The sequence below is a fragment of the Capra hircus genome, chromosome 3 (genome assembly GCF_001704415.2).
Source record: "Capra hircus breed San Clemente chromosome 3, ASM170441v1, whole genome shotgun sequence".
Taxonomy (NCBI): domain Eukaryota; kingdom Metazoa; phylum Chordata; class Mammalia; order Artiodactyla; family Bovidae; genus Capra; species Capra hircus.
The window spans coordinates 92,167,379-92,194,061 of NC_030810.1; the positions used below are offsets into that span (position 1 = coordinate 92,167,379).

Consider the following 26,683-nt stretch of genomic DNA (forward strand, 5'->3'; position numbering starts at 1 on the left):
GAGATGGTGGTCTTACTGAGGAATAAATAGATGGTTTTGAGAGATATTTAAGATTTAAACACCTTGGATTGATATAAAGTTATAATACCATTTGTTGAAAAGACTGTTCTTTTTCTTTGTGTATGTATTTACTGTTTATTTATTTTTGTCATACCAAGCAGCTTGCAGGATCTTATTTTCCCAACCAGGGATTGAACCCACGCTCTTGGCAGTACGGAGTGCTAACCACTAGACTTCCAGGGAATTCCCAAGACTCTCCTTTTTGTGTTGAGTTACTTTTGCATGTTTATTAAAAAAATTAAATTATTTAATTAAACTATATATGTGCAGATCTATTCTGGGGCTATTTCTGTTTCATTGATTTTTGTGGTTTAGCCATTCACCAGTGTTTGGCTTACTGTAGCTTTTTATAGTGAGTCTTAGATTTGGGTAATGTGATTCCTCCAGCTTTGTTATTATTTTGAATTTAATTTTTTTGGATGTAGTCTGATTACATTGAAACTGTTACTCTAAAGTCTGTCCTTGGAGCAAGTGCACACACATGTGCATGTGCACATACATATGCTTAAGCACACACATGATTCTTACTAACTTACACACATGCACCTCATCCAGCTGAATGAATCCCTTTTATCTTGCCTTCTATCATTTTCCTTCTTTACTTCCCTTCCTCACCATCACCCTTCCATCAGACACTGCCTCAGCCTAGCTATTGCCACCCATTTCACCTGAATCCCATCCTTATTTCTCTTTTTCCACAAGGCAGACTCTTTGGTTGTAGGGGTAAGGGGGGAATGACTCTGAAATTACCCAGTGTATATAAATTTTATTTTAAAAATTGAATTGTGCTTTATTTTTATTCCAGTTTTCTTGAAATATGTCACACAACAATATATATGTTTCAGGGGTACAAAATAATGATTTGACTTACATATATCACAATACATTTACATCCATCATCTCAGACAAATACAGATTAAAGAGATTTAAAAAACTTTCCTTGTGATGAAAACTCTCAAGATTTATTCTCTTAACAGCTCAAATATATAACATATAGCAGTTTTAATTATATCATACATTACATCCCTAGTACTATTTATTTTATAACTGAAAGTTTGTACCTTTTGACAGCTTCATCCAACCTGTCATCCCCTCTTGTTTCCCCCACTTCCATAACCATAAATCTGATCTTTTTTTTTAAGAGTTTATTTTTGAAGTATAAGTAACCTAAAACACCATGTTAGTTCCTGTCACACACCAGTGAGTTTATATTTATAAACATTTCAAGATGATGACTGTGATAAGTCTAGTTACAACATGTTACCATACAAAGATATTACATGGGTATTGACTATATTATCTTCCCATGTTGTGCTAGTGGTAAAGAACCTACCTGCCAGTGTAGGAGACATAAGAGATACAGGTTTGATCCCTGGTTTATGAGGATCCATTAGAGGAGGGAATCCAGTATTCTTGCCTGGAGAATCCCATGGACAGAGGAGCCTGGCAGGCTACAGTCTATAGGATTGCAAAGAGTCAGACACAACTGAAGCTACTTAGCATATATTCTCCACATTGTACATTTTATACCTGTGACTCATCTATTTGCAACTGGAAGTTTGTACCTCTTAGTCTCCCTTGCCTATTTCTTTCTGACCCTTAAATCTGTAATCCATTTTGAATTTATTTTTGTGCATGATATGAGTGAGTAATCCAGTTTATTTCCCATGTAGCTGTCCAGTGTTCCCCATACCATTTATGAAAGAGGCTGTCTTCTCTCCATTTTATTTCTTGCCTGTTTTGTTGTGCATTAATTATGTTATAGTATGGTGGAAAGTGCCATTGGTATTTTGATAGGAATGCAATGAATCTGTAGATTGCCTTAGGTAGTATGGTCATTTTAACATTAATTTTTGAGTCCATGAACATAGTGTATCTTTTTATATTTTTTTGGTTGGTTTCAATTTCTTTTATTAGTAACTTCTAGTTTTTCAAGTAGAGATTTTTTTCTTCTTACAATTTTTCCTAGGTATTTTATTCTCTTTGATGTGATTGTAAATGGGGTTGTTTTCTTATTTTTTCCTTCTGATAGTTTGTTGTTAGTCCATAGAAATGTAACAGATTTCTGTGTATTAATTTTGTACCTCCAACTTTACTGAAATCATTGAGTTCTAGTAGGTTTTTGGTGGTGTTTTTTAGGATTTCCTGTTTATGGTATCATGTTATCTGCAAACAGTGACAGTTCTATTTCTTCCTTTGTAATTTGGATTCCTTTTATTCCTTTTCCTTTTATGATAGATGTGGCTAGGATTTTCAATTCTATGTTAGAAAGAAGTGGTGATAGTGGGCATCTTTGTTTTATTGCTGATCTCAAAAGCAATACTTTTAGCTTTTGATCATTGAGCATGATATTAGCTGTGAGCTTGTTATATATGGTCTTCACTATGCTGAGGTATGTTCCCTCTATACTCACTTTCTCAAGAGTTTTTAGCATAAATGGATATTGAATTTGTTAAAAACTTTGTCTGCATCTATTGAGATGATCATATGATTCTTATTCTTCAATTGGTTAATGTGGCATATCACATTGATTTGCAGATAGTGAGCCATCCTTGTATCTCTGGGATAAATCCCACTTGATCATGGTGTATTTAATGTATTATTGAACCTTATTGCTGTTCAGTTGCTCAGTTGTGTCCGACTCTTTCTGTCCCCATGGACTGTAGCATGCCAGGCTTCCCTGTCCTTCACCATCTCCCGGATCTTGTTCAAACTCATGTCTATTGAGTCGGTGATACCATTCAACCATCTCATCCTCTGTCATCCCCTTCTCCTCCTGCCTTCAGTCTTTCCCAGCATTAGGGTCTTTTCCAATGACTTGGTTCTTCACTTCAGGTGGCCAAAGTACTGGAGCTTCAGCTTCAGCATCAGTCCTTCCAATGAATATTCAGGATTGATTTCCTTTAGGATTGACTGTTTTGATCTTTTTGCAGTCCAAGGGACTCTCAAGAGTCTTCTCCAACACCACAGTTCAAAAGCATCAATTCTTTGGTGCTCAGCCTTCTTTGTGGTCCAGCTCTCACATCCATACATGACTACTGGAAAAACCATAGCTTTGACTATATAGACTTGGTTTGATAATATTTTGCTGAGGATTTTTATATCTAATTTCATCAATGATGTTAGCCTTTAATCTTCTGTTTTTGTGACATCTTTGTCTTTTTTTAAATAGGGTAATACTGTCCTGGTACAATCAGTTTGGAAGAGTTCCTCCCTTTGCAGTTTTTTAGACTAGTTTGAAAAGGACAGGCTTAATTTCCCTTTAAATGTTTGGTAGAATTCATCTATGAAGCCATCTAGTCCTAGACTTTTGTTTGTTGGAAATTTTAAAAATTAATAATTCAGTTTCATCACTGGTAATTGGTTGGTTTATAGTTTCTATGTCTACCTGGTTCATGTTTAGAAAATTGTACATTTTTAAGGAATTTGTCATTTTCTTGTAGGATATCCATTTAATTGGCATTTAATTGTTCATAGTAATCTTTCATAATCCTTTGTATTTCTGTGGTATTGGTTGTATTTCTTTTTTATTTCTGATTTTGTTGATTTGGGCCCTCTTTTTCTCTTGATGAACCTCCTAAAGTTTATCAACTTTATCTTTTCATTACCAGCTCGTGGTTTTGTTGATCTTTTCTATTGTTGCTTTAGTCTCTCTTTAAAATTTAGCTCTGATTTTTATGATTTTCTTTCTTCTAGTGAGTTTTCTGCTTCCTTTGAGTGTCGGTTAGGTTATTTGAGATTTTTTGTTGTTTCCTGAGAGGTAGACTTGTACCACAATAAACCGCCATCTTAGAACTGAGTTTGCTGCATCTCTTAGATTTTGGATTGTTGTTTTTTCATTTTTATTTGTCACCATGTATTTTCTGTTTTCTTCAGTGATCCACGGTTGTTTGGTAGCATATTGTTTAGTCTCCACATGTTTGAGGATTTTTTTCCCTTGTAGTTTTTTTCTTTGTAGTTGATTTCTAGACTCATAGTGTGATCAGAAAAGATGCTTGATATGGATTGAATTTTCTTAAATTTACTGATAATTTTTGTGGCCTAGCATGTGGTCTGTCTTGGAAAATGTCCCATATATACTTTAAAAAGAAGTATATTCTACTGATTTTAGATGGGATGTTCTTTATAAATATGTTAAGTTCATTTGGTCGAATGTGTCATTTAAGCCCATTGGTTTTCTGTCTGGATAATCTGTCTATTGATGTAAATGGGGTTTTAATGTTCCCTGTTATTGTGTTACTGTCAACTGCCCCCTCTATGTCTGTGAATTTGCACTATGCATTTAGATACTTCTATGTTGGATGCATATATGTTTATAATTATTACATCATCTTTTTGATTAATCGCTTGGTCATCACGTAATGTCCTTTGTCTTTTGTAAGAGTCTTTGATGTAAGTGTTGTTACCCTGGGTTACTTTTGATTTAAATTTTCATGGAATACTTTTTTCCATCCCCTCACTTTTAGTCTGTGTCTTTAGATCTGAGGTGAGTCTCTTATAGGAAGTATATATATATAAAATATGTAAGTATATATATATATATCTTTTTTTATGTTCACTCAGATACTCTTTGTCTTTTGTTGGGAGAATTTAGTCCCTTAGTCCATTTCACTTAAAGTGATGATTATTAGGTATGTTCTTATGGACATTTAAAATATTTTTTTTAGTTTTTTTCAAAGTTAAACAGGTTTATTTTTGTAAAACCTATCAGAGCTTTCTTTTTTGTTGTTGTTGAAGTATAGTTGATTTTATAGATTGTGCTACTTTGAGGTGTACAGCAGAGTGATTTAGTTTTTTTCAGAATATATTCCATTGTAGGTTATTATAAGATATTGAATATAATCCCATGTGCTGTACAGTATATCCTATTGATTATCTGTTTGTTTGTAGTAGCTTGTATTTGTTAACCTCCTACCCCTAATTTGTCTCTCCCACTTCCTTCTCCCCTATGGTAACTCTAAGTTTGCTTTCTACATTTGTGAGTATGTTTCTATCTTGTATATACATTCACTTGTATTATTTTTTAGATGCCACATATAAGTCATATGATATTTGTAGTTCTCTGACTTTTTTACTAAGGTCCATTCATTTTGCTGCAGATGGCAGTATTTCATTCTTTTTTATGGCTGAGTTTGTGTGTGTGTGTGTGTGTGTGTGTGTGTGTAGACATCTCTTAATCCAATCATCTATCGATGGGCACTTGGGTTGCTTCTGGGTTTCCTTGTCTTGGCTGTTGTAAATAGGGTGGCTATAAACATTGGAGTGCATATATCTTTTTGAGTTTGTGTTTTAGTTTTTTTGGATATGTGCTGGAGTGGAATTGCTTCAACATTTGGTAACTTTTAGTTTTTAAAGGAACCTCCATACTGTTTTGCATAGTGGCTGCATCAGTTTATTCCCACCAACAGTGTACCAGGGTTTTCTTTTTTCTACATCCTTTTCCAACATTTGTTATTTGTAGACTTTTTGATAACAGCTATTCTCATAGTTTTGAGGTGATATTTAATTGTGTTTTTGATTTGCATTTCCCTAGTGTTTAGTTATGTTGAGCATTTTTTCACATGCCTGTTAGCCATTTGGATGCATTCTTTGGAAAAATGATTATACAGGTCTTCTGTCCATTTTATGATTTGACTGGTACGATATTGAGTTCTATGAGCTGTCTGTATCTTTTGAATATTAACTTCTTGTCAGTCTATCATTTGCATATATTTTCTTCTATTTTGTATTTTTCTTTTTGTTTACTAGATGGTTCCTTTTCCTGTGCAAAAGCTTTTAAGTTTACTTGGATTTCATCTATTTATTTTTGCTTTTTTTTGCCTTAGGGGCTATCTAAGAAAATATTGCTTACGATTTATGTCAAAAAGTATCCTGTCTATGTTTCCCTCTAGGAATTTTATGGTTTCTAGTCTTATATTTAGGTTTTAATCAATTTTGCATTATTTTTATATATGGTGTTAGAGAATGTTTCTGACTTTATTATTTCACATGTAGTTGTCCAGTTTTCCCAGCACCAAAGAGACTGCCCTTTCTCTATTGACTCTTTTATTATAGATTAATTGACAGTAGGTGTGTGGGTTTATTTCTGAGCTCCCTATTTTGTTTCATTCATCTGTGTGTCTAGTTTTGTGCCAGTGCCATACTGTTTTGATTACTTAGCTTTGTAATATCATCTGAAGTCATTGAGGATGTACCTCCAGCTTTGTTCTTTTTTTGCCCCCAGGATTTCTTGACAACTCATGGTCTTTTGTGGCTCTCTATATATTCTAGGATTACTTGTTCTAGTTCTGTAAAAAATGTAACGGGTATTTTGATAGGGATTATATTAAATCTGTAGATTGCATTGGATGATATGGTCATATTAATAACAATAATTCTTCCAATCTAAAAAGTGTTTCTTTTTTTAAAGTATTTTTAATTGGAGGATAATTGCTTTATAATTTTGTGTTGGTTTCTATCGTACAGCAATGTGAATCAGCCATAAATATACATATATTCCCTCCCTCTTGAATCTCCCTCCTGCCCTTCCTGTTCCACCTCTCTATGTTGTCAAAAATCACTGGGCTGAGCTCCCTGTATTATACAGCAGCTTCCTACTAGCTATCTGTTTTACACATGGTAATGTATATATTTCAGTGTTACTCTCTCAATGTGTCCCATGGTCTCCTTCTTCTGATGTGTCCACAAGTTCATTCTCTATGTCTATGTCTCCATCACTGCCCTACAGATAGGTTCATCAGTACCATTTTCTAGACTCCATATATATGTGTTAATATTTATTTTTCTGTTTCTGACTTATTTCACTCTGTATAAAGGCTGTAGGCTCATCTATCTCAGTTCAACTGACTGAAATTCATTCCTTTTTATGACTGAGTAATATTCTATTGTATATACACCACAATTTCTTTATCCATACTTCTGTCGATGGACATCTAGGTTGCTTCCATGTCCTGGCTATTGTAAATAGTGCTGCAGTGAACATGGGGGTACATGTGTCTTTCTGAATTATGAATCTATGAGGATATCTGCCCAGTTGTGGGATTGCTGGGTCATGTGGTATTAATAGTTATATTTCTAGGTTTTTAAGAAATCTCCATACTGTTCTTCATAGTGTCTGTATCAATTTACATTTCCACCAACAGTGTAAGAGGGTTCCCTTTTGTCCACATCCTCTGTAGCATTTATTGTTTTTAGAATTTGATGATGATAACCATTCTGACTGCTGCGTGGTGACACCTCATTGTGGTTTTGATTTGCTTTTCTCTAACAAGGACCAGTATTGAGTATCTTTTCATGTGTTTATTGGACATCTGAATATCTTCTTTGGAGAAATGTCTGTTTAAGTCTTCTGCCCATTTTTTTTTCCATTGGGTTGTATGTTTTTCTGATATTGAGCTGCCTGAGCTGCTTGTGTATTTTAAAGATTAATGCTTTGTCAATTCTTTCGTTCACAATTGTTCTCTCCCATTATGAGGGCCATCTTTTCAGCTTGTTTATACTTTCTTTTGTGGTGAAAAAACTTTAAAATTTAATTAGGTCACATTTACTTGTCTTTATTTCCATTACTCTAGGAGGTTGGTCATAGAGGATCTTGCTGTGATTTATGTTAAAGAATGTTCTGGCTATATTTTTTGCTAAGAGTTTTCTAGTTTTGGGCCTTACATTTAGGTCTTTAATCCATTTTGAGTTTATTTTTGTCTATGTTGTTAGGAAGTGTTCTAATTTCATTCTTTTACATATAGCTGTCCATTTTTCCTAGCACCAATTATTGAAGAAGCTGTTTTTTCTCCATTATATATTCTTGCCTCCCCTTTGGAAAAGATAAGGTGTACATTGGTGCATGGGTTTACCTCTGGGTTTTCTATCTTGTACCATTGGTCTTTGTTTTAGTGCCACTACCATGCTGTTTTGATGATTGTAGTCTGATGTCAGGAAGGATTATTCCTCCGCTCCATTCTTCTTTCTCAAGATTGCTTTGGCTATTTGGGTTCCTTTGTGTTTCCATATAAATTGTCTTCCCTGGTGGCTCAGGTTGTAAAGAATTTGCCTGCAATGCAGGAGACCTGGGCTTGATCCCTGGTTTGGGAAGATCTCCTGGAGAAGGAGATGACAACCCACTCCATTATTCTTGCTTGGAGATTTCCATGGACAGAGGAGCCTGGTGGGCTATAGTCCATGGGATTTCAAAGAGTTGGATGTGACTGAACGACTAACACACACACACATATGAATTGTGAAATTTTTTGTTCTAGTTCTGTGAAAAATGCCATTGGTAATTTGATAGAGATTGCATTGACTCTGTAGACTGCTTTGGATAGTAATTTTCACGATATTGGTTCTTTAAATCCAGGAACATGATATATCTCTCCATTAGTTTGTGTGGTCTTTGATTTCTTTCATCAGTGATTTATAATTCTACATACAGGTCCTTTGTCTCCTTAAATAGGTTTATTCCTAGGTATTTCACTTTTTTTGTTGCAGTGGTGAGTGGGATTGATTCCTTAATTTTTCTGTTGATTTTTCATTGTTAGTGTATAGGAATGCAAGAGATTTCTGTGTATTGATTTAGTATCCTGTGACTTTACTAAATTCATTGATTAGCTTTAGTAATTTTCTGGTGATATCTTTAGGGTTTTCTATGTATCGTAACATGTTTTCTGCAAACAGTGAGTGTTTTACTTCTCTTTTTCAGTTGGAATTCCTTTTTATTTCTTTTTCTTCTCCGATTTCCATTGCTAGGACTTCCAAAATTATATTGAATTATACTGGCGAGGGTGGACACCCTTGTTTTATTCCTGATCTTAGAGAAAATGTTTTCAGTTTTTCACCTTTGAAAATAATGTTTGCTGTGGATTTCTCACTTTTTTCCTTGATGAGTCTGTCAATTTTATTTGTCTTCTCAAAGAACAAGCTTTTAGTTTTATTGATTTATGCTACTGTTGTCTTCACTTCTTTTACTTTTATTTTTGCTCTGATCTTTATGATTTCTTTCCTTCTACTAACTTTGGGGTTTTGTTCTTTTTCTGGTTGCTTTAGGTGTAAGGTTCAGTTAAGTCACTCAGTCGTGTCCGACTCTTTGCGACCCCATGAATTGCAGCACGCCAGGCCTCCCTGTCCATCACCAACTCCCAGAGTTCACTCAGACTCACGTCCATCGAGTCAGTGATGCCATCCAGCCATTTCTTCCTCTGTCGTCCCCTTCTCCTCCTGCCTCCAATTCCTCCCAGCATCAGAGTCTTTTCCAATGAGTCAATTCTTCGCATGAGATGGCCAAAGTACTGGAGTTTCAGCCTTAGCATCATTCCTTCCAAAGAAATCCCAGGGCTGATCTCCTTCAGAATGGACTGGTTGGATCTCCTTGCAGTCCAAGGGACTCTCAAGAGTCTTCTCCAACACCACAAGTCAAAAGCATCAATTCTTCGGCACTCAACCTTCTTCACAGTCCGACTCTCACATCCATACGTGACCACAAGAAAAACCATAGCCTTGACTAGACGGCCCTTTGTTGGCCAAGTAATGTCTCTGCTTTTGAATATGCTATCTAGGTTGGTCATAACTTTTCTTCCAAGGAGTAAGCATCTTTTAATTTCATGGCTGCAATCACCATATGCAGTGATTTTGGAGCCCAGAAAAATAAAGTCTGACACTGTTTCCCCATCTATTTCCCATGAAGTGATGGGACCGGATGCCATGATCTTTGTTTTCTGAATGTAAGGTTAGGTTGTTTATTTAATGTTTTACTCATTTCTTGTGGTAGGCTTGTATAACTTCCTTCTTGGAACTGCTTTTGCTGCTTCTCAAAAGTTTTGGTTTGTTGTGTTTTCATTTCATTTGTTTCTGGATATTGACTTCTTCTTTGATTTCTTCAGTGACCTTTTGGTTATTTAGAAGCATATTGTTTAGCCTCCACATATGTGTTTTTTTACATTTTTTTCCTTTAATATGTAATCTCATACCCTTGTGGTCAGAAAAGATGCCAGATACAATTTCATTTTTCTTAATTTTACTGAGACTTGATTTGTGACACATGATGTGATCTATCCTGGATAATGTTCTATGTGCACTCAAGAAAGAAGTGTATTCTGCTGCATTTGGATAGAATGTCCTGTAGATATGAGTTAGGCCCATCTATATGCAGATGACACCACCATTATGGTAGAAAGGGAAGAGGAACTAAAGAGCCTCTTGATGAAAGTGAAAGAAGAGAGTAAAAAAGCTGGCTTGAAATTCAACATTCAGAAAACTAAGATCATGACTTCAGTCCCACCACTTCATGGCAAATAGATGGGGAAACAATAGAAACAGTGAGAAACTTTATTTTCTTGGGCTCCAAAATCACTGCAGATGGTGACTGCAGCCATGAAATTAAAAGACACTTACTTCTTAGAAGAAAAGTTATGACCAAACTAGACAGCATATTAAAAAGTAGAGATATTACTTTACCAACAAAGGTCCATCTACTCAAAAATATGGTTTTTCCAGTAGCCATGTATGGATATGAGAGATGGACTATAAAGAACTCTGAGTGCTGAAGAATTGATGCTTTTGAACTGTGGTGTTCAAGAAGACTCTTGAGAGTCCCTTGGACTGCAAGGAGATCCAACCAGTCCATCCTAAAGGAAATCAGTCCTGAATATTCATTGAAAGGAATGATTCTAAAGCTGAAACTCCAATACTTTGGCTACCTGATGCAACAAACTGACTCATTGGAAAAGACTCTGATGCAGGGAAAGGTTGAAGGTGGGAGGAGAAGGGGACGACAGAGGATGAGATGGTTGGATGGCATCACTGACTCAAACAACATGAGTCTGAGCAAGCTCTGGGAGTTTGTGATGGACAGGGAAGCCTGGTGTGCTTGAAGCCATTGGGTTTCAAAGAGTCAGACACAATTGAGTGGCTGAACTGAGCTAAACAGGCTTGTATTTCCTTATTAATTTTTTTTTGATGATTTGTCCATTGGTGTAAGTGGGGTTTTAAAGTCCTCTACGATTATTGTGTTACTGTTGATTTCCCTTTTATGTCTGTTAGTATTTGTCTATTGTATTGAGATGCTACTATCAGTTCAGTTCATTTGCTCAGTCGTGTCTGACTCTTTGTGACCGCATGAACCACAGGATGCCAGGCCTCCGTGTCCATCACCAACTCCTGGAATCCACCCAAGCCCATGTCCATTGAGTCGGTGATGCCATCCAACCATCTCATCCTCTGTTATCCCCTTCTCCTCCTGCCCTCAATCTTTCCCAGCAGCAGGGTCTTTTCCTGAGAGTGTACTGGAGGATTTGATTCTGTGCTAGTGAGGACTGGGTGTGTAGGTGGTGCAGCTGTTTGGATTACAGGGACCTTGGCAATGCCAAGTATGCAGGGAAATCTGGTCACTACAGGCACAGGAGGTATGACACTATTAGGGTTTTTTTCTAGCTTATGGTATCTCTGCCCCAGTGGGGATCAAGCGTGGAGATGGCACAGCTACTTGGATTGCAGGGACCCTGGCGGTGCCAGGTGTGCAAGGAAGATGGTGACTATGGGCAGAGGAGATAGAGCATTTTAGGATTTTTTTTCTAGTCTCTGGCTGCTTTGCTTCTAGTAAGGATAAAGTTGGAGGTGGCACAGTTGCTTGGATCGTGGGGACCTTCATGATGTCATTTGTCTAGGGATGCCAGCGGCCAAGGTGTAGGAGATATAGTTCTATTATTAATAGAATCTTTTTCTAGCCGTTGGCAGCTGAACTTTCAAAGGGCCTCCCTGGCTAGTCCTTGTCTATTGTTTGACATATCAGGCACTCAAAGGGCCACCCTCTCTGGGCTCTTTCTCTGTTGGTCAGCTGCTGACACTTGCGGGTGGGGAGAGAGGCTACAGTGATGGCTCCACCCTCTGCCCCTAACTCAGCAGTAGTGCCCTGCTTCCTGGTTTTGCTCCAAAGGTATTCCACACTCTGATCTCCCTCCTGTCCCTTTGGGCTATCTCCCTACAGGCAACAGCAGTCCTCACCCTGGGATTGCTCTCTAATCACTATGCTCCAGCTCCTAGCCACCATACATTCTGGTGGACTTGCATTCCTGTCTGGGCTATATAAGGCTGTGGCATGGATTGTCTGTGTGTTTCTCACTCCATTCAGATTGTCACAGATCAGCTGCTTCACTCTCCAACAGCCTCAATTGCCCCTGTGTGAGGTCCTCACCCCTGCTTCAGCTCCCCCACTCCATGGGTGCAGGTCCAGTCTTGCTCACTCTCCTCCTCTTTTTCCCTTTTCTTCCTTCATCCTATTGATTTTTGCATGGTTCCAGTGGTCAGGGACTCCTGCCAGTTTCAGCTGGTGATCTGCAAGGTCTTCTGCATCTGAAGAGGTATTCTGATGTATCTTTGAAGAGAGATGCATTCTACGTTTGACTACTCTTCTGCCACTTATCTTTCTGTCTGTATGAATCTTTTAAAATAAAAACTTACAGGGCTCTGTCCATTAAATCCTCTGTTATCATATTTAGTTTTGGAATTTACTTAATGATTTGTTTTCTCTTTTTAAAAAATTTTATCCAAAGAGAAAGTCATAATTCTCTTCACAACTGTATTTGAGAAGTTTGATTATTTTGAATGTGTATATGCTTTGGTTATCATGATTTGTTAATGTTCTTAAAATAGGCAGAAAAACAAAAGCTTTTAGATGAGAAGAAACAATTTGAGAAGATTGCTGAAGAATTAAAAGGAGCAGAACAAGAACTAACTGGGCTTCTCCAAACCAGAGAGGTTCGTTTAAAAAGGATACATTTTTTTCTTTTAAGTGTTTTGCTAGTAGGATACAGATTTACATTGTAGGTTATATGACTGTTAGATTTGCACAAGATTGCTTCACAAAATTCCTCTTAAACATGTGTTTCTGCTGTATTTAGTGTGCTAATAATTGATTTAAAACAGAAAACCTCCATATTATAATGAGGCAGAGAAATGTCAACATTTAAGATACCAATAATGTAAGCATGGCTTTTAACAGTACATTTCTTGATGTCTTATAAGTATTTATTAATTGATACTTTTAATTTTAGCTTTTAATAAGTTCTTAGTTTATAGTTTTCATAGTTTTAGAATGTCTTTTACTCTTAAAAAGTGTTTTCAGTCTATTACAGTATTACAGTATTATGTTATTCTAACATAATAAGAGCAGCTTACTTTTCTGACATTGCCTGATTTTATTAACTAATATATTTTTTCTTAATAATGATATTTCAGTTGAAATTTATTGCTTGGTAGTATAAAACAGACAACAGTATTTTATAATATTCCCTGGTGGCTCAGATGGTAAAAGCATCTGCCTGCAATGCGGGAGACCTGGGTTCGATCCCTGGGTTGGGAAGATCCACTGGAGAAGGAAATGGCAACCCACTCCAGTATTCTTGCCTGGAAAATCTCATGGACGGAGGAGCCTGACAGGCTACAGTCCATGGGGTTGCAAAGAGCTGGACAGTACTGAGCGACTTCCGTTCACTTCAAGTAAAATTTTACTGGTTGAGCTTCAGAATATGAAAATGAAGTTTACTTTTAGTATTGCATTTGTCATTGCTCACTGTATTAAAATTATAATGACTGTGGCATTAAATCAATTTAAATTTAAAATTTTTGACATTTTTTTTTTACCAGGTATATAACTTGCTTACATAGAATGACCATACTTCTTAAGTGAGAAAATTGTAAAAGCATTTGCTGTGATAATATGTGTTTATTTTCCAGAAAAAAGTACATGATTTGGAAATACAGTTAACTGCCATTGCAACAAGTGAACAGCATTATTCAAATCAGGTTAAAGAGCTGAAAACTGAGCTTGAAAATGAGAAGTATGTTTTCTATCTATAAAGTAGTTTATGTGTTCAATTCCTAAACTTTCTGTAGTATTATAAAATATTAACTACTTTTCACTGTAGTTATTACTAAATTAGTAAATTATGTAAAATGCTTTTTTGAAGAGGCTTAAAGTTTTTATTTCTGATTAAAGATCAAAATAATTTATCAATTTCATTGTTAAAGAAACTATGTATTATTGACATAAGAAGAATATATCACAAACATGAGAACTATATTAGAAGAGTGATTTTGTTTGGAGATTATTTAGTTTCTTATAAAAATAATCATTTGTAGTTCTAGCTGTAGTTTTTTTGGTTGTTTTACTAAATTACTTTGTAGGTTTGAATTGATGAAATGACAGAAATATAAATTCGTCTCTTATATTGTCCAAGCATAATATTTTGTTGCTTCACTTACTTAGTAAATTTAATTTCTAGAGAAAATAGGAGGAAATAATTGTTGTGTTGTCACTCAGGGAGAACTAAATTCAAGGAGGCAGTCTAGTGGAGAGCATAATTTTTGTGTTCTGGTTGCTTTTCAACTCTAGATGAAAATAAGAAATGAATAATTTACTCAGCATCTTGTCACTTCTCTTTCAGCTCCCATTCCCAGCTTCTGGTACCTTTTCAACAGTACTTTTGTAGGGGCTCTGGGTAAAATTCATCTGTTAACCAAAGTCCTTTTTAATGAATTAACTGATTAATATAAATTTGTATTATCCTTGGTATATTTTCTCTTTCAACTTTTCATTTTTTAATTAAAAGACTTTGATGAGTTTCCAGCATCAGTAAGTAGGAGTTATAGGTGCTTCTGAAATTATTCCATGAGCCATACACTTACCTTCCCTCATTTAAAATTGATCCTGGCTGCAACTAGTAACAGTAGTAATCTCTCTTCTGATGTAGAATATTTGAGACCTTGTAAGAGCAGTTTAAGTGTTGTGCATATGCATACATTTTATTTATTTTAATGAAAATATTAATATTCATTTAAATGGATTTTGTAATATTTAATTAAATCATTAATGTCTCATGTAATACTTAAATCATCAGAAATTTGAAATAGTTTGTAAGAGACAGCCTGCTAGAAAGAAAATATTATGTGTAAAAAATAATAATATGCTTTTCAAAATTTATGGAAAGGTGAAGGGGGAAGCATTACGGGAAATATGCTAGGAAATATATGACATCTCAAAAAACTTATTACATAAAAATTTCAAATATATACAATGTTAAAAGAGGGAATAATGTAATGAACCAGCATATACTTACTGTGCATGCATGCATGTGTGCTTGCTAAGTCACCTCAGTTGTGTCTGACTCTGTGACCGTTATGGATTGTAGCCACCAGGCTCCTCTGTCCATGGGATTCTCCAGGCAAGAATACTGGAGTGGGCTGCCATGCCCTCCTTTAAGTGATCTTGATCACACCCATGTCGGACAGGTTCTTTACCACTGGCACCACTTAGGAAGCCCATATACCTCTCACTCAGCCTCAAAAATTCTTTACTAAAAGCCAATCTTGTTTCATTTGTAGCCCCAGCCCCTTGATTATTTTGGATAAAATTCTGTATTATATAATTTTATGTGTAAATATTTTGGTATGATATGTCATTTAAAAAAAAATAGGCTGAAGAATACTGAACTAACTGCAAGCTTCAACAGACTTTCACTGGAAAATAAAGAACTAGCACAAGAAACAAGTGATATGGCCCTGGAACTCAGGAAACAACAAGAAGACATTAATGTGAGTTGAAAAAGAAAGTATCAGTGACAGTTTTCTTACTGCAAAATTAGGGGCTTAGAATAGATTACCACTGAAGATTCTTTCAGCTTTAAAAGTCTGATTTCTTAGATTATCTGATTATCTTTTTCTTCTAAATACTTTGTTTTAGAAGAAAAATATGCATATTGATCCTCAGTGGTAATAAAAGGCAACAGAAGATGGAGGCTCCCTATTGATAAAGTTATTCTAATTTGAAGCATCAAGATTTTTGTAAAGTATTTTAATAAAGTATTCAAGTATTTGTTAGCAAATAATGTAAGACACTGTGGAACATATAGTGATAAATAAAATATCATCCTCCCTCTTTAGGAGTTTATGACTCAATGAAAAAGTGCTTAAAATATCATATGTATTGTTTTGGAGACAAAGTGCTATCAGAATTCACAGGATCACCTATGCGTTGGGGAAAGAGAAGCCTTCAGAAGAATATAGCATTAAGTTTTGCCTTTAAAAAACCAGTAATTGTGAGCTCAGTAGGTGCAATGAGTGGAAAAGCATTCCTTAAAGCCATAACAATATGTACAGAGGACACAAGTCTCAAAGTATCAGTGGGAAACAACAAGTAAGACTTATTTTTTTTAGCTAGTATTAATATATAGATATTATTAGGGGAATAGAGTAAGACTGCAAAAGTTGTGTGGCATTATACAAGTTAAATAGCCCATTCTCTTGTTTTATTTATAACTAAATGCATTTTAAGGCATAAAGATCTTAAATGTTAGTTTCAATTTTATTTCTGTTGAAGCAAAATAATTAATATAAACAACACTGATTATTTCTTTAGAATAGCAAAATGCAAGAAGAAAAGATGTTGAAACAAATAGAACATCTGGGAGAGACAGAAACACAATTAAGGCAAGACTAATGCATTGGCCTTTTTAACTAGCCAAAAATAGTATTTCTTTTCTATTAACTTGTAGTTAATTTAGATTAATCTTATGTTTAATATAGAATAAAGTAAAAAATTAGACTTAAATTAGTATTTTAGAATCCTGCTTAAAAATAAAATTGTAATAATTCCTCTTTTATACTTAGTTTGAAATAATGATATTAGATACAAAAACTAATTTTAAAATATCATAAATTTTCTAATAATTAATATTAATTTCAGAAAGTACACTAATCATATGTCAGAACATTTAAAAGAGATATTTAAAACTCTGATATTATTTTAAGTATTTTCTGTTTTTCTTGGTGTTTTCACAGTCATCTAATTTAATACCTGTTTGCCAGTCAGTTAAGTGGATATAGCATTATTTTAATTTGGATATTTACATTTTCCAATTTTTTACTTTCATAAATAACACTGTAGTAAATGTTTTGGCACATACAGATTTTTTCTTAAAGTATAAATTTCAAGTGTGAATTTATTGAGTAATTTATTTCAGTTACTTTTGATAGACAAATGATTTCTGATAGGTTCTATCACTTGTAAAGTATGCAATACAACCAATGTTTTATGAAAATGCTGGTTATAAAAACTTTTAATTACTTTTGGTCATTATCATTTATTTATTTGATGATAGAAATAACTTACAGTTCTTAGGATTTATAATTTTCATGTTTTGGGTAAGCTTTGTAATTTTTATGTGTGCTTGCTAGAGTTTCTTCTTTCTAAATTGCTTATATCTATTGCCTATAATATTTTGAGATCTTGACTGTTTTCTTATTTAGTTAAGCTTTTAAAAACATATTAATCCTTTATCTTGTTTTATTTATAGCACATATTTTCCCTAACCTGTTGTTTTCCTTTTACTGTGGGTAATTATTTTGTCATACAGAATTTAAAAAAATTTTTTTAATTAAATCTAAATTGCTTTCTTTTTGAAAATTTTTCCCATTGCTTTTATAAATTTATAAATATTATATGTAAATAATTTATAAATTTATATTTATGTATAAATATATATAGTATATAAATAATTTATAAATTTATAAGTCAACTTAGAAGTTTATTTTTTCCTGCCTGCAATCAAATATTAATATTTTCTTTAGTTATTTAAAAAATTGATATATTGATATTTAGTTTACTTTTCTCTTTTTCAAATAATAAATTAATAAAATCATTTCAAATAATAAAATCATTTCAAGTATCAATTTACTTTTGATACTACTGTAGATCTATGACCTGGTTTTTGATATGCAGTTTATCATGTTTATTATTTTCTAAATAAGCTGTTTTTTTTACTTTCATTAGGAAATTTAATGATGTGATAATCTTTCCCAAATTTACAAATGTACAATATATTTATAGCATTACCTTCAGAGAGGTTCAGTGCAAAGATATACATATAGTACAAGGTGATAATTATTTGTAAAAATATGAGATGAGTGAACAAGGCACACAAGGCAATGTTTCTACAAACAGTACCAACTACAGGAGTACAGGGGAAAAAAATATATTCTTTTAATGAAGTACTGAATGTTAATTTTTTTATCTGTTTGTAAAAAAAAACCAAATATGTTCAAAAGTCTGTTTCTAATTATTCCCTAAATAGCCAGCACAGCTATGCCTCTGAGTCTTCTGTAACAAAATTTGCGGTGTCTTTAATATCTTCTGTAGCCTGTAGTTGCACTGTAGCCTGGAGTTGAGCCTTTTTTCCAAGAAACCTTAGCAGCGTTGACCTTTGGTTCATTCTCCATCTTGGAATAGAATGGATTTTCAAAGTTGACACTTTGTTTTGGTTTTCGTTTGAAGATATACCATTTTGTTGGCTGAGTTTCATCAGGACTTGAGGGAGTTGGCTTTGTGTCTGAACTGTGTTCAGCAGGGTTAATGGGACTTCCATGGTTTTTGTTATACACTGTTCAGATTGAGTTACCGGGGCTGTTGTTGGCTGAGCTGCCGTGATAGTAGTGTCCTTGGAGGCATACGTCGGGTTCCCAAATATTATGGGTGGCTTCCTGAAGTCTGTGGCAAAATGTTCCCTCATTGCCAGCAATCTGTCAATAGCAGACTCAGGCCCCAAACCAGTTACTCTAATATCCATGTTCACATCATCCCCTGATCTGAAGGTCACCCCATTTCCATTTTCAGAGGATTTGAGACTGCTTAAGCTTGACAGCTTGGGCAGATAAGACAAAAGGGAGCCAGTTTTCTGATAGTGGAAAAATCCTAAAGCGGCTAAAGCAGCAATTCTGATGATCGGGATGATTGTCAACAGCATGGACACGTTAGTTCCTTGTGAGGAATGCCTTGTGAAAGCCGCATTCCACAATATCCTCCCATGTAGCCACTAGAACACTTGCATTTGGGGAGGTTATTCTCATAAAAATAGCTGTTTCCTCCATTCATACACCTGCATGGAGGGGGCAAGAGTGACAGCACTTAAAATGGACCCTGAAACATCCGCTAAAGGGTTCAAAGCTTCAGCAATCCACTGATCAATAAACAGATACACAGATACAGATCTATAGATGCCTGATAGACAGCTGATAGGAGATCTTATATTTTAAGACCGTCAAAATTACCTTGCTAAAGATTGTAATATTGCAAATACTTCCCTGGTAGCTCTGGGATAGAGTTTTTATGTTTACAGTTTCCTTTTAATCCATTAGTAATTTAGATGATTTCCAAATATTTGAGGGCTCTTGCTTGTACTTATATTCTGATGTATTAAGTTTTGATTTAGGTTTGAGTAAAGAATGTGGTCATTAAAACTTAACTGTTGTAAATTATTTGATATTTCCTTAGACCTAGTATGTCTCCCTCATAGGACTCTTAGGGCATTACATGAGAAAATATGAATAAAGCACTGAGCACAGTGCCTAGTACATAACTGTTACTATTTTCCATATTTGGAAAGTCATCTTTTATTATGTTTCTAAGGATTACTTTTATCTTATATGCTTACTTCTCTTCTTCAGAAGATTACAGGTTAAATCTGTGATTAAGCCACTAAACATTTTGGGGATCAAAAGTGAATACATATTTAGAGAAAGGCTACTTTTTATCTAAGAGAATTGAAATTATTTGGATAACATCTTTTTGTACATCTACCTACTCTGTGGATTTACAGAACTCTAAATAATACATTTAGGAAAAGTAAGAATGTGCCAATTAAAGATTTAAAACTCAAAGAGTAAGCATCCTAGACTCAGTTTTTATGAGGCTAGTTATTTCACATGATTGATTACTATTCCATGCATTCACATTTGACCTAGTAACATATCAGCTATAATAATAAGAGAGTCTACAATTAGAAATAGCTTTACATATCCTTCTGAGACAAAGCACTGTTGTTTCCATGCACAGCAGATAGCTTTTAAAAAAAAGTTTGAAAGGATTATATATGCATATGGTATAAAAATCAAAGAAACAAAGGGATATGGGGAAAGAAAACTTTCTTGCCTTTTGTCTTCCTGCTATCTAGTTTTCCTCTCCAGAGGTATCATGGTTTCCTGTGTATGTTTCTGTGAGATACTCTATACATACATAAGGATACATGTATATGCAAGTATCTCAGTCCTACAGTTCTTCATTAAAATCACCTGTATATATGTCCCTTATTTATTTGTACAGCATTATGACTATGTCTTAGAATGATGACTAAGAAAACAGGAAAGTGAAATCTTGACTTAAATAAGAAATGTTTTTCTATCTTGAAGTTTCTTTTTATGTAAAAATAACTATAAAGATCTAAATAATTTCAAAGTAAATGTATAAATTAATTTAAATTTAAGAATAGAAGTGTATATACCAATGCATGAAAAATGATCAATCAAAGTGAAAATATAAACCAATAAAAATTTTAAAACTGATCAGTAGTCAATTTTAGAAGTTCCAGAAAGGGAATAAAATGAAAATATAGATTTTATTGCAATGTCACTCTTCCATTTCCTTTAAGGAATGAACTGGAATCTGTGAGAGAAGAACTAAAACAGAAAGGAGATGAAGTTAAAAGTAAATTGGACAAGAGTGAAGAAAATGTATGTTGTATTTAATAGTAGGTTCTATCACAAAATTTCAAATCATAAAAGCAGTAGCTGGTGTCCAAAACCAAGGTATAGATAACTGGAGGGCCAAGGACTGTTGTAGGCTGTTGACCTTAAAAATGTGGGCCATGTTGAGTTGTTTTACTTATGTGTTTTTTATCTAGAAGAAATAATGGCATAATTCTAAATTTCTTTAACACTTAGCATTTATAAATGTCAGTTTATATTTTAGGCTAAATAAGAGGCTCATGCTTTAGTAACATAAAACATACTAATAAAGTGATTAATAAGTTTGTGTTGTACATTGGTGGGAATGATTTCAAAGAGTTGAGATAGGAAGGCTTTTAGGGAAGATTATCACAAAAGTAGAATAGTACAAAGTATGTGAAGTGATTGTGGTGTATAACATACAGTGGGAGAAAATTGTGCCAAAATAGATTGCAATGATCAAATTAGATTGTGAAGACCTTGACTTTGTTTATTCATTCATTCCACAAATATTATTAACTACCTACAATGTGCCAGGAAGTGTTTTGGGTACTGAAGTTTTGTTTTAGTTTGTTTTGTTGGGCAGTAGTGATCCATTTAAGGTTTTTTATTAGACAAGTAACATTTTTAATTTTTAAGAATAGAATAGGGAGAGGTGAAAGGCATTGGAATCAGTTAGAAGGCTATAAAAATAGTCTTCAAAGCTTTGAAACAAATGTTAGTGAGGACTCTTGCCGAGTTTAGCTCACTTATACTTGAGCCATTCATTGCAGTTAGGGGATAGAGTAATCTCTTCAAGCCTGAGTTGCATTCCCATCCTTGGAGACAGATTAGTCCCCATCTGATCAGGGTTTACTGAACTTTATGAACTGATCAGGGTTACTGTGGAATTTACACTAAAAAAAGAAGACTGAAATATAGGTCTTCTGTATAATTGCTGTTGGAGACCATGGAAAGGACAGCTATCTGAACTTGAGTCAGGACAAGCTTCCTGGAAGAAGCAAAATTCATGTTAAAGCCTCCGATTAATTGAATTAGTGGAAGGCAGTGGTGTAGACATAAGTAGATCAGGGAGAAGAGTATTTCAAGTTACACACACAGACACACACACAATATATGAAGTATGAGAGAGCCTTGGAAATATGAGAGGGCCCCTATATTTAAACAACTATACAAGTTTATCTAGGCCAAAAGGTGGAGTTTAAGATAGTGGTGTTAGTGGAGAGAGTATAGAAAGATGAGAGATGGGAAGATAAATGGAAAAATGAGGATGGGGAAAAATGAGAGTAGATTATTTAAGGCCTCACAGTTATATTTAGGAGTTTGAGGTTGTTGAAGAGTTTAGACCTGAGAAGTGTCATAATTATATTTACATGTTGGAGGGCTTTAAGACTGTTGGAATAGTCTAAGGGTAAGATGAACTATATTTTTAAGGACTTGCAATGACCAGGAACATTCTAGATTCTTTGTTATTTAGGCTGGAAGTCATTTTTGTCCTCATTTCATGAATTAGGAAACTGGGCCTCCAAAAGGTAAAAGTGCCAAAAAGCTACATGTCTAAGAAGTGGTAGAGTTGCCTAACATTCTTTAGACTGTACTACTTTTTTCCCCCTAAAAGCTGTTTTTTTCTTTCAGTTTCATATTTATTAGTTAAATTCAGCACCCCCCCCCAAATTAAATTAGTCTCCTAAAAACTTGGTATATAATTCACTACTTTAAAATTTGTCAGAGGCTGCTTCAAAACACTTGTTGGTGTAGAGAAACACATGAATTTGATGGTTAATGTAAAATAAAAATCTTCCACCAAGAACTTAAAATTTATTTTACCAATGTAGAAGATATTAATGATGAGTTAAGAAAAAAGTGAAATGCAAGACAAATGATAGCATTTTTAAGCTTTCCGTGGTTGGATTTCAGTTTACTTATTGAAAGAGTTTCCTGGAAATAATTCAAGTTGCAAATATTTCTTGGTGAAATTCATTGTACTCTTCTTTTATCCCAATCCATATTTTATCTGAGCCTTTTTTCCCTCATTTCTAAAATGGCCATAATAATACCTATTTTTCTACATCATTGGATTGTTACAAAGTTCAGTTTAATAAATGTTTGTGAAAAACATGTTTAAAAGATGGTAAACTTCTATATATAATTTTAAAAATTCAGTATAAACTGGGAAAGCTAATAAAAGATTGTAAAGTGATAATGAGGCTAAGATAATAATGAACATTAACATATATGCACAAAACATTTTTTAAATTTTTAAATATAAAAATTATATATATATATATTTAAATGTAGCTGAAATAAACTGGCAGAGCTGATAACTTTTTTTTTTTAGAAATATAAGACTAAGCTTTATAATTCCATGTCTAAAAGATACTTATAGAATAAAATAGAATTTCTGTTAACATTTTTAATCTGATGTTAAATAATTTTTTTTAGGCTCGAAGCATTGAGTGTGAAGTTTTAAAAAAAGATAAACAAATGAAGATACTAGAAAACAAGGTATTATCAGATGTGAAAGATACTTGGGACTAGAGACTCTGTAGCAATATATGTATGGCTAGACTCTTTAGGGCCAACCTTTAAATTGTCCTATACAAAGAGATCTCAGTTCTAAATTGAAGGCTTTCGAGAATAGTATAGGATTTTTATTGCAGGTTTGTTTGAAGAGGCTTTGGAATTAGGAGTTTCTGCATAATGCTTCAAAGAGCAAAGCTTCATTAAATTGCTCGTCCACTATCTCTTTCCTTTCTCCAAATTTCATACCCTCACCAGCTGCATTTGCTGTGGATATCTTTACAGTGGCAAGATGCTTTTAAAAAATCATTCTTAGATATGTCTCCCATTTTTTTAATCAAAGGAGCTGCAGAAAAATTTTCCCTTTCTTTTTGTGAGATATTTTTACTTTCTGGCTAGTGATACCAATTCAATTTCCCTTCTCTGCCTTTCACCACACACTTGTCCTAAACTTGACTTTCTGTGAGTTAACGAATAGTCCTTTGGACAGCATAGTTCACTTTCTGAAGTTCTCAGCTCTAATAATTAACACTATTTTTTTTTCTAGCTAGAATTCTAGTGAATAAAATCCTTTGATTTTATGTACCTGAATTATTTTACTTAAAAATGAACTGTAATAATTTAAAATTTTTATAAGAATTTCTGGGCATTCCATCAAACATATCAGTTAGTCCTAAGTTTAGATATTATTTAAATTTAAAAACATTGAATACATAAGTTACTTTAATTTTCATTAGTTTATTCAGAAAGAAGGGAGAGTGAGATGGGGCAGTAAAAATAGCAAAATTGATCTAATGTTATTATATATACATATTTTTTGAACTATTGTAACTACATTATAAAGGGTTTTTTTATAATATATAGTAATGTCAGTTATAATTTTCTAGGGAAAGCTAAGTAGGAGAAAGATATGATCATCAATATTAACTCTCAAGGGAGTAAATTTTGATAGTCTGAAGAATGGAGAAATATGTAAAATGTGCTTTCTCAGGCAATATTATAATCTGGTTATACTTAAAACTGATAGTTTAAAAATTTGTTCAGCATTCATTTGGTAAGGCCAAGAAGTGACTGATTTTCTTGTCTCTATTGAGTTTTAAATTTTAATTACATTTTTATTCAGTTTAGTTCAGTTAAATTCAGTCGTTCAGTCATGTCCAACTCTGCGACCCCATGAATCACAGCACACCAGGCCTTCCTGTCCATCACCAACTCCCTGAGTCTACTCAAACTCGTGTCCATCAAGTCGGTGATGCCATCTAGCCGTCTCATCCTCTGTCATCCCCTTCTCCTGCCCCAATCCCTCCCAGCATCAGAGTCTTTTCCAATGAGTCAACTCTTCGCATGAGTGGCCAAAGTACTGCAGTTTCAGCTTTAGCATCAGTCCTTCCAGTGAACACCCAGGGCTGATCTCCTTTAGGATGGACTGGTTGGATCTCCTTGCAGTCCAAGGGACTCTTAAGAGCCTTCTCCAACACCCACAGTTCAAAAGCATCAATTCTTCAGTGCTTAGCCTTCACAGTCCAACTCTCACATCCATACGTGACGATTAGAAAAACCATAGCCTTGACTAGATGGACCTTTGTTGGCAAGGTAATGTCTCTGCTTTTGAATATGCTATCTAGGTTGGTCATAACTTTCCTTCTAAGGAGTAAACGTCTTTTAATTTCATGGCTGCGGTCACCATCTGCAGTGATTTTGGAGCCCAAAAAACTACAATCTGTCACTGTTTCCACTATTTCCCCATCTATTTCCCATGAAGTGATGGTACCAGATGCCATGATCTTTGTTTTCTAAATGTTGAGCTTTAATCCAACTTTTTCACTCTTCTCTTTCACTTTCATCAAGAGGCTTTTTAGTTCCTCTCACTTTCTACCATAAGGGTGGTGTCATCTGTATATCAGAGATTATTGATATTTCTCCCAGCAATCTTGATTGCAGCTTGTGCTTCTTCCAGCCTTGTGTTTCTCATAATGTACTCTGCATAGAAGTTAAATAAGCAGGGTGACAATATACAGCCTTGATGTACTCCTTTTCCTATTTGGAACCAGTCTATCATTCCATGTCCAGTTCTAACTATTGCTTCCTGACCTGCATACTGAAGTTTTAATTAGTTCTTTTATTTTTTTAAAATATAAATTTATTTATTTTAATTGGAGGCTAATTACTTTACAATATTGTACTGGTTTTGCCATACATCAACATGAATCCGCCACGGGTGTACACATGTTCCATATCCTGAACCCCTTTCCCTCCTCCCTCCCCATACCATCCCTCTGGGTCGTCCCGGTGAACCAGCCCCAAGCATCCAGTATCATGCATCGAACCGGGACTGGCGATTCATTTCATATATGATACTATACGTTTCAATGCCCGTCTCAAAAATCATCCGACACTCTCCCTCTCCCACAGAGTCCAAAAGACTGTTCTATACATCTGTGTCCCTTTTGCTGTCTCTCATACAGGGTTATCGTTACCATCTTTCTAAATTCCATATATATGCATTAGTATACTGTATTGCTGTTTTTCTTTCTGGCTTACTTCACTCTGTATAATAGGCTCCAGTTTTATCCACCTCATTAGAACTGATTCAATTGTATTCTTTTTAATGGCTGAGTAATACTCTGTTGTGTATATGTACCACAGCTTTCTTATCCATTCATCTGCTGATGGACATCTAGGTTGCTTCCACGTCCTGGCTATTATAAACAGTGCTGTGATGAACATTGGAGTACACGTGTCTCTTTCAACTCTGGTTTCCTCGGTGTGTATGCCCAGAAGTGGGATTGCTGGGTCATAAGGCAGTTCTATTTCCAGTTTTTTTAGGAATCTCCACACTGTTCTCCATAGTGGCTGTAGTAGTTTGCATTCCCACCAACAGTGTAAGAGGGTTCCCTTTTCTCCACACCCTCTCAAGCATTTATTGCTTGTAGACTTTTGGATCGTAGCCATTCTGACAGGCGTGAAATGGTACCTCATTTGTGGTTTTGATTTGTATTTCTTTGATAATGAGTGATGTTGAGCATCTTTTCATGTGTTTGTTAGCCATCTGTATGTCTTCTTTGGAGAAATGTCTATTTAGTTCTTTGGCCCATTTTTTGATTGGGTCGTTTGTTTTTCTGGAATTGAGCTGCAGGAGTTGCTTCTATATTTTTGAGATTAGTTGTTTGTCAGTTGCTTCATTTGGGATTATTTTCTCCCATTCTGAAGCCTGTCTTTTCACCTTGCTTATATTTTCCTTTGTTGTGCAGAAGCTTTTAAGTTTAATTAGGTCCCATTTGTTTATTTTTGCTTTTATTTCCAATATTCTGGGAGGTGGGTCATGGAGGATCCTGCTGTGATGTATGTTGGAGAGTGTTTTGCCTATGTTCTCCTCTAGGAGTTTTATAGTTTCTGGTCTTACGTTTAGATCTGTAATCTATTTTGAGTTTGTTTTTGTGTATGGTGTTAGAAAGTGTTCTAGTTTCATTCGGTTAGAAGTGGCTCACCAGTTTTCCCAGCACCACTTGTTAAAGAGATTGTCTTTACTCTATTGTATATTCTTGCCTCCTTTGTCAAAGATAAG

General features: G+C 34.6%; 1 protein-coding gene across 1 annotated transcript in view; it reads left to right on the forward strand.

Moving 5' to 3' along the window:
* The window catches only part of SYCP1 (synaptonemal complex protein 1), a 146,435-nt gene that overhangs the window by 62,721 nt on the left and 57,031 nt on the right, over positions 1 to 26,683 (forward strand). Inside the window, exons 19-24 of the mRNA XM_018045949.1 lie at positions 12,697 to 12,801; positions 13,780 to 13,883; positions 15,519 to 15,636; positions 16,460 to 16,530; positions 20,523 to 20,604; positions 23,041 to 23,103. Of these exons, the coding sequence (XP_017901438.1) occupies positions 12,697 to 12,801; positions 13,780 to 13,883; positions 15,519 to 15,636; positions 16,460 to 16,530; positions 20,523 to 20,604; positions 23,041 to 23,103 (543 nt within the window). The remainder of the gene's footprint in view (positions 1 to 12,696; positions 12,802 to 13,779; positions 13,884 to 15,518; positions 15,637 to 16,459; positions 16,531 to 20,522; positions 20,605 to 23,040; positions 23,104 to 26,683) is intronic.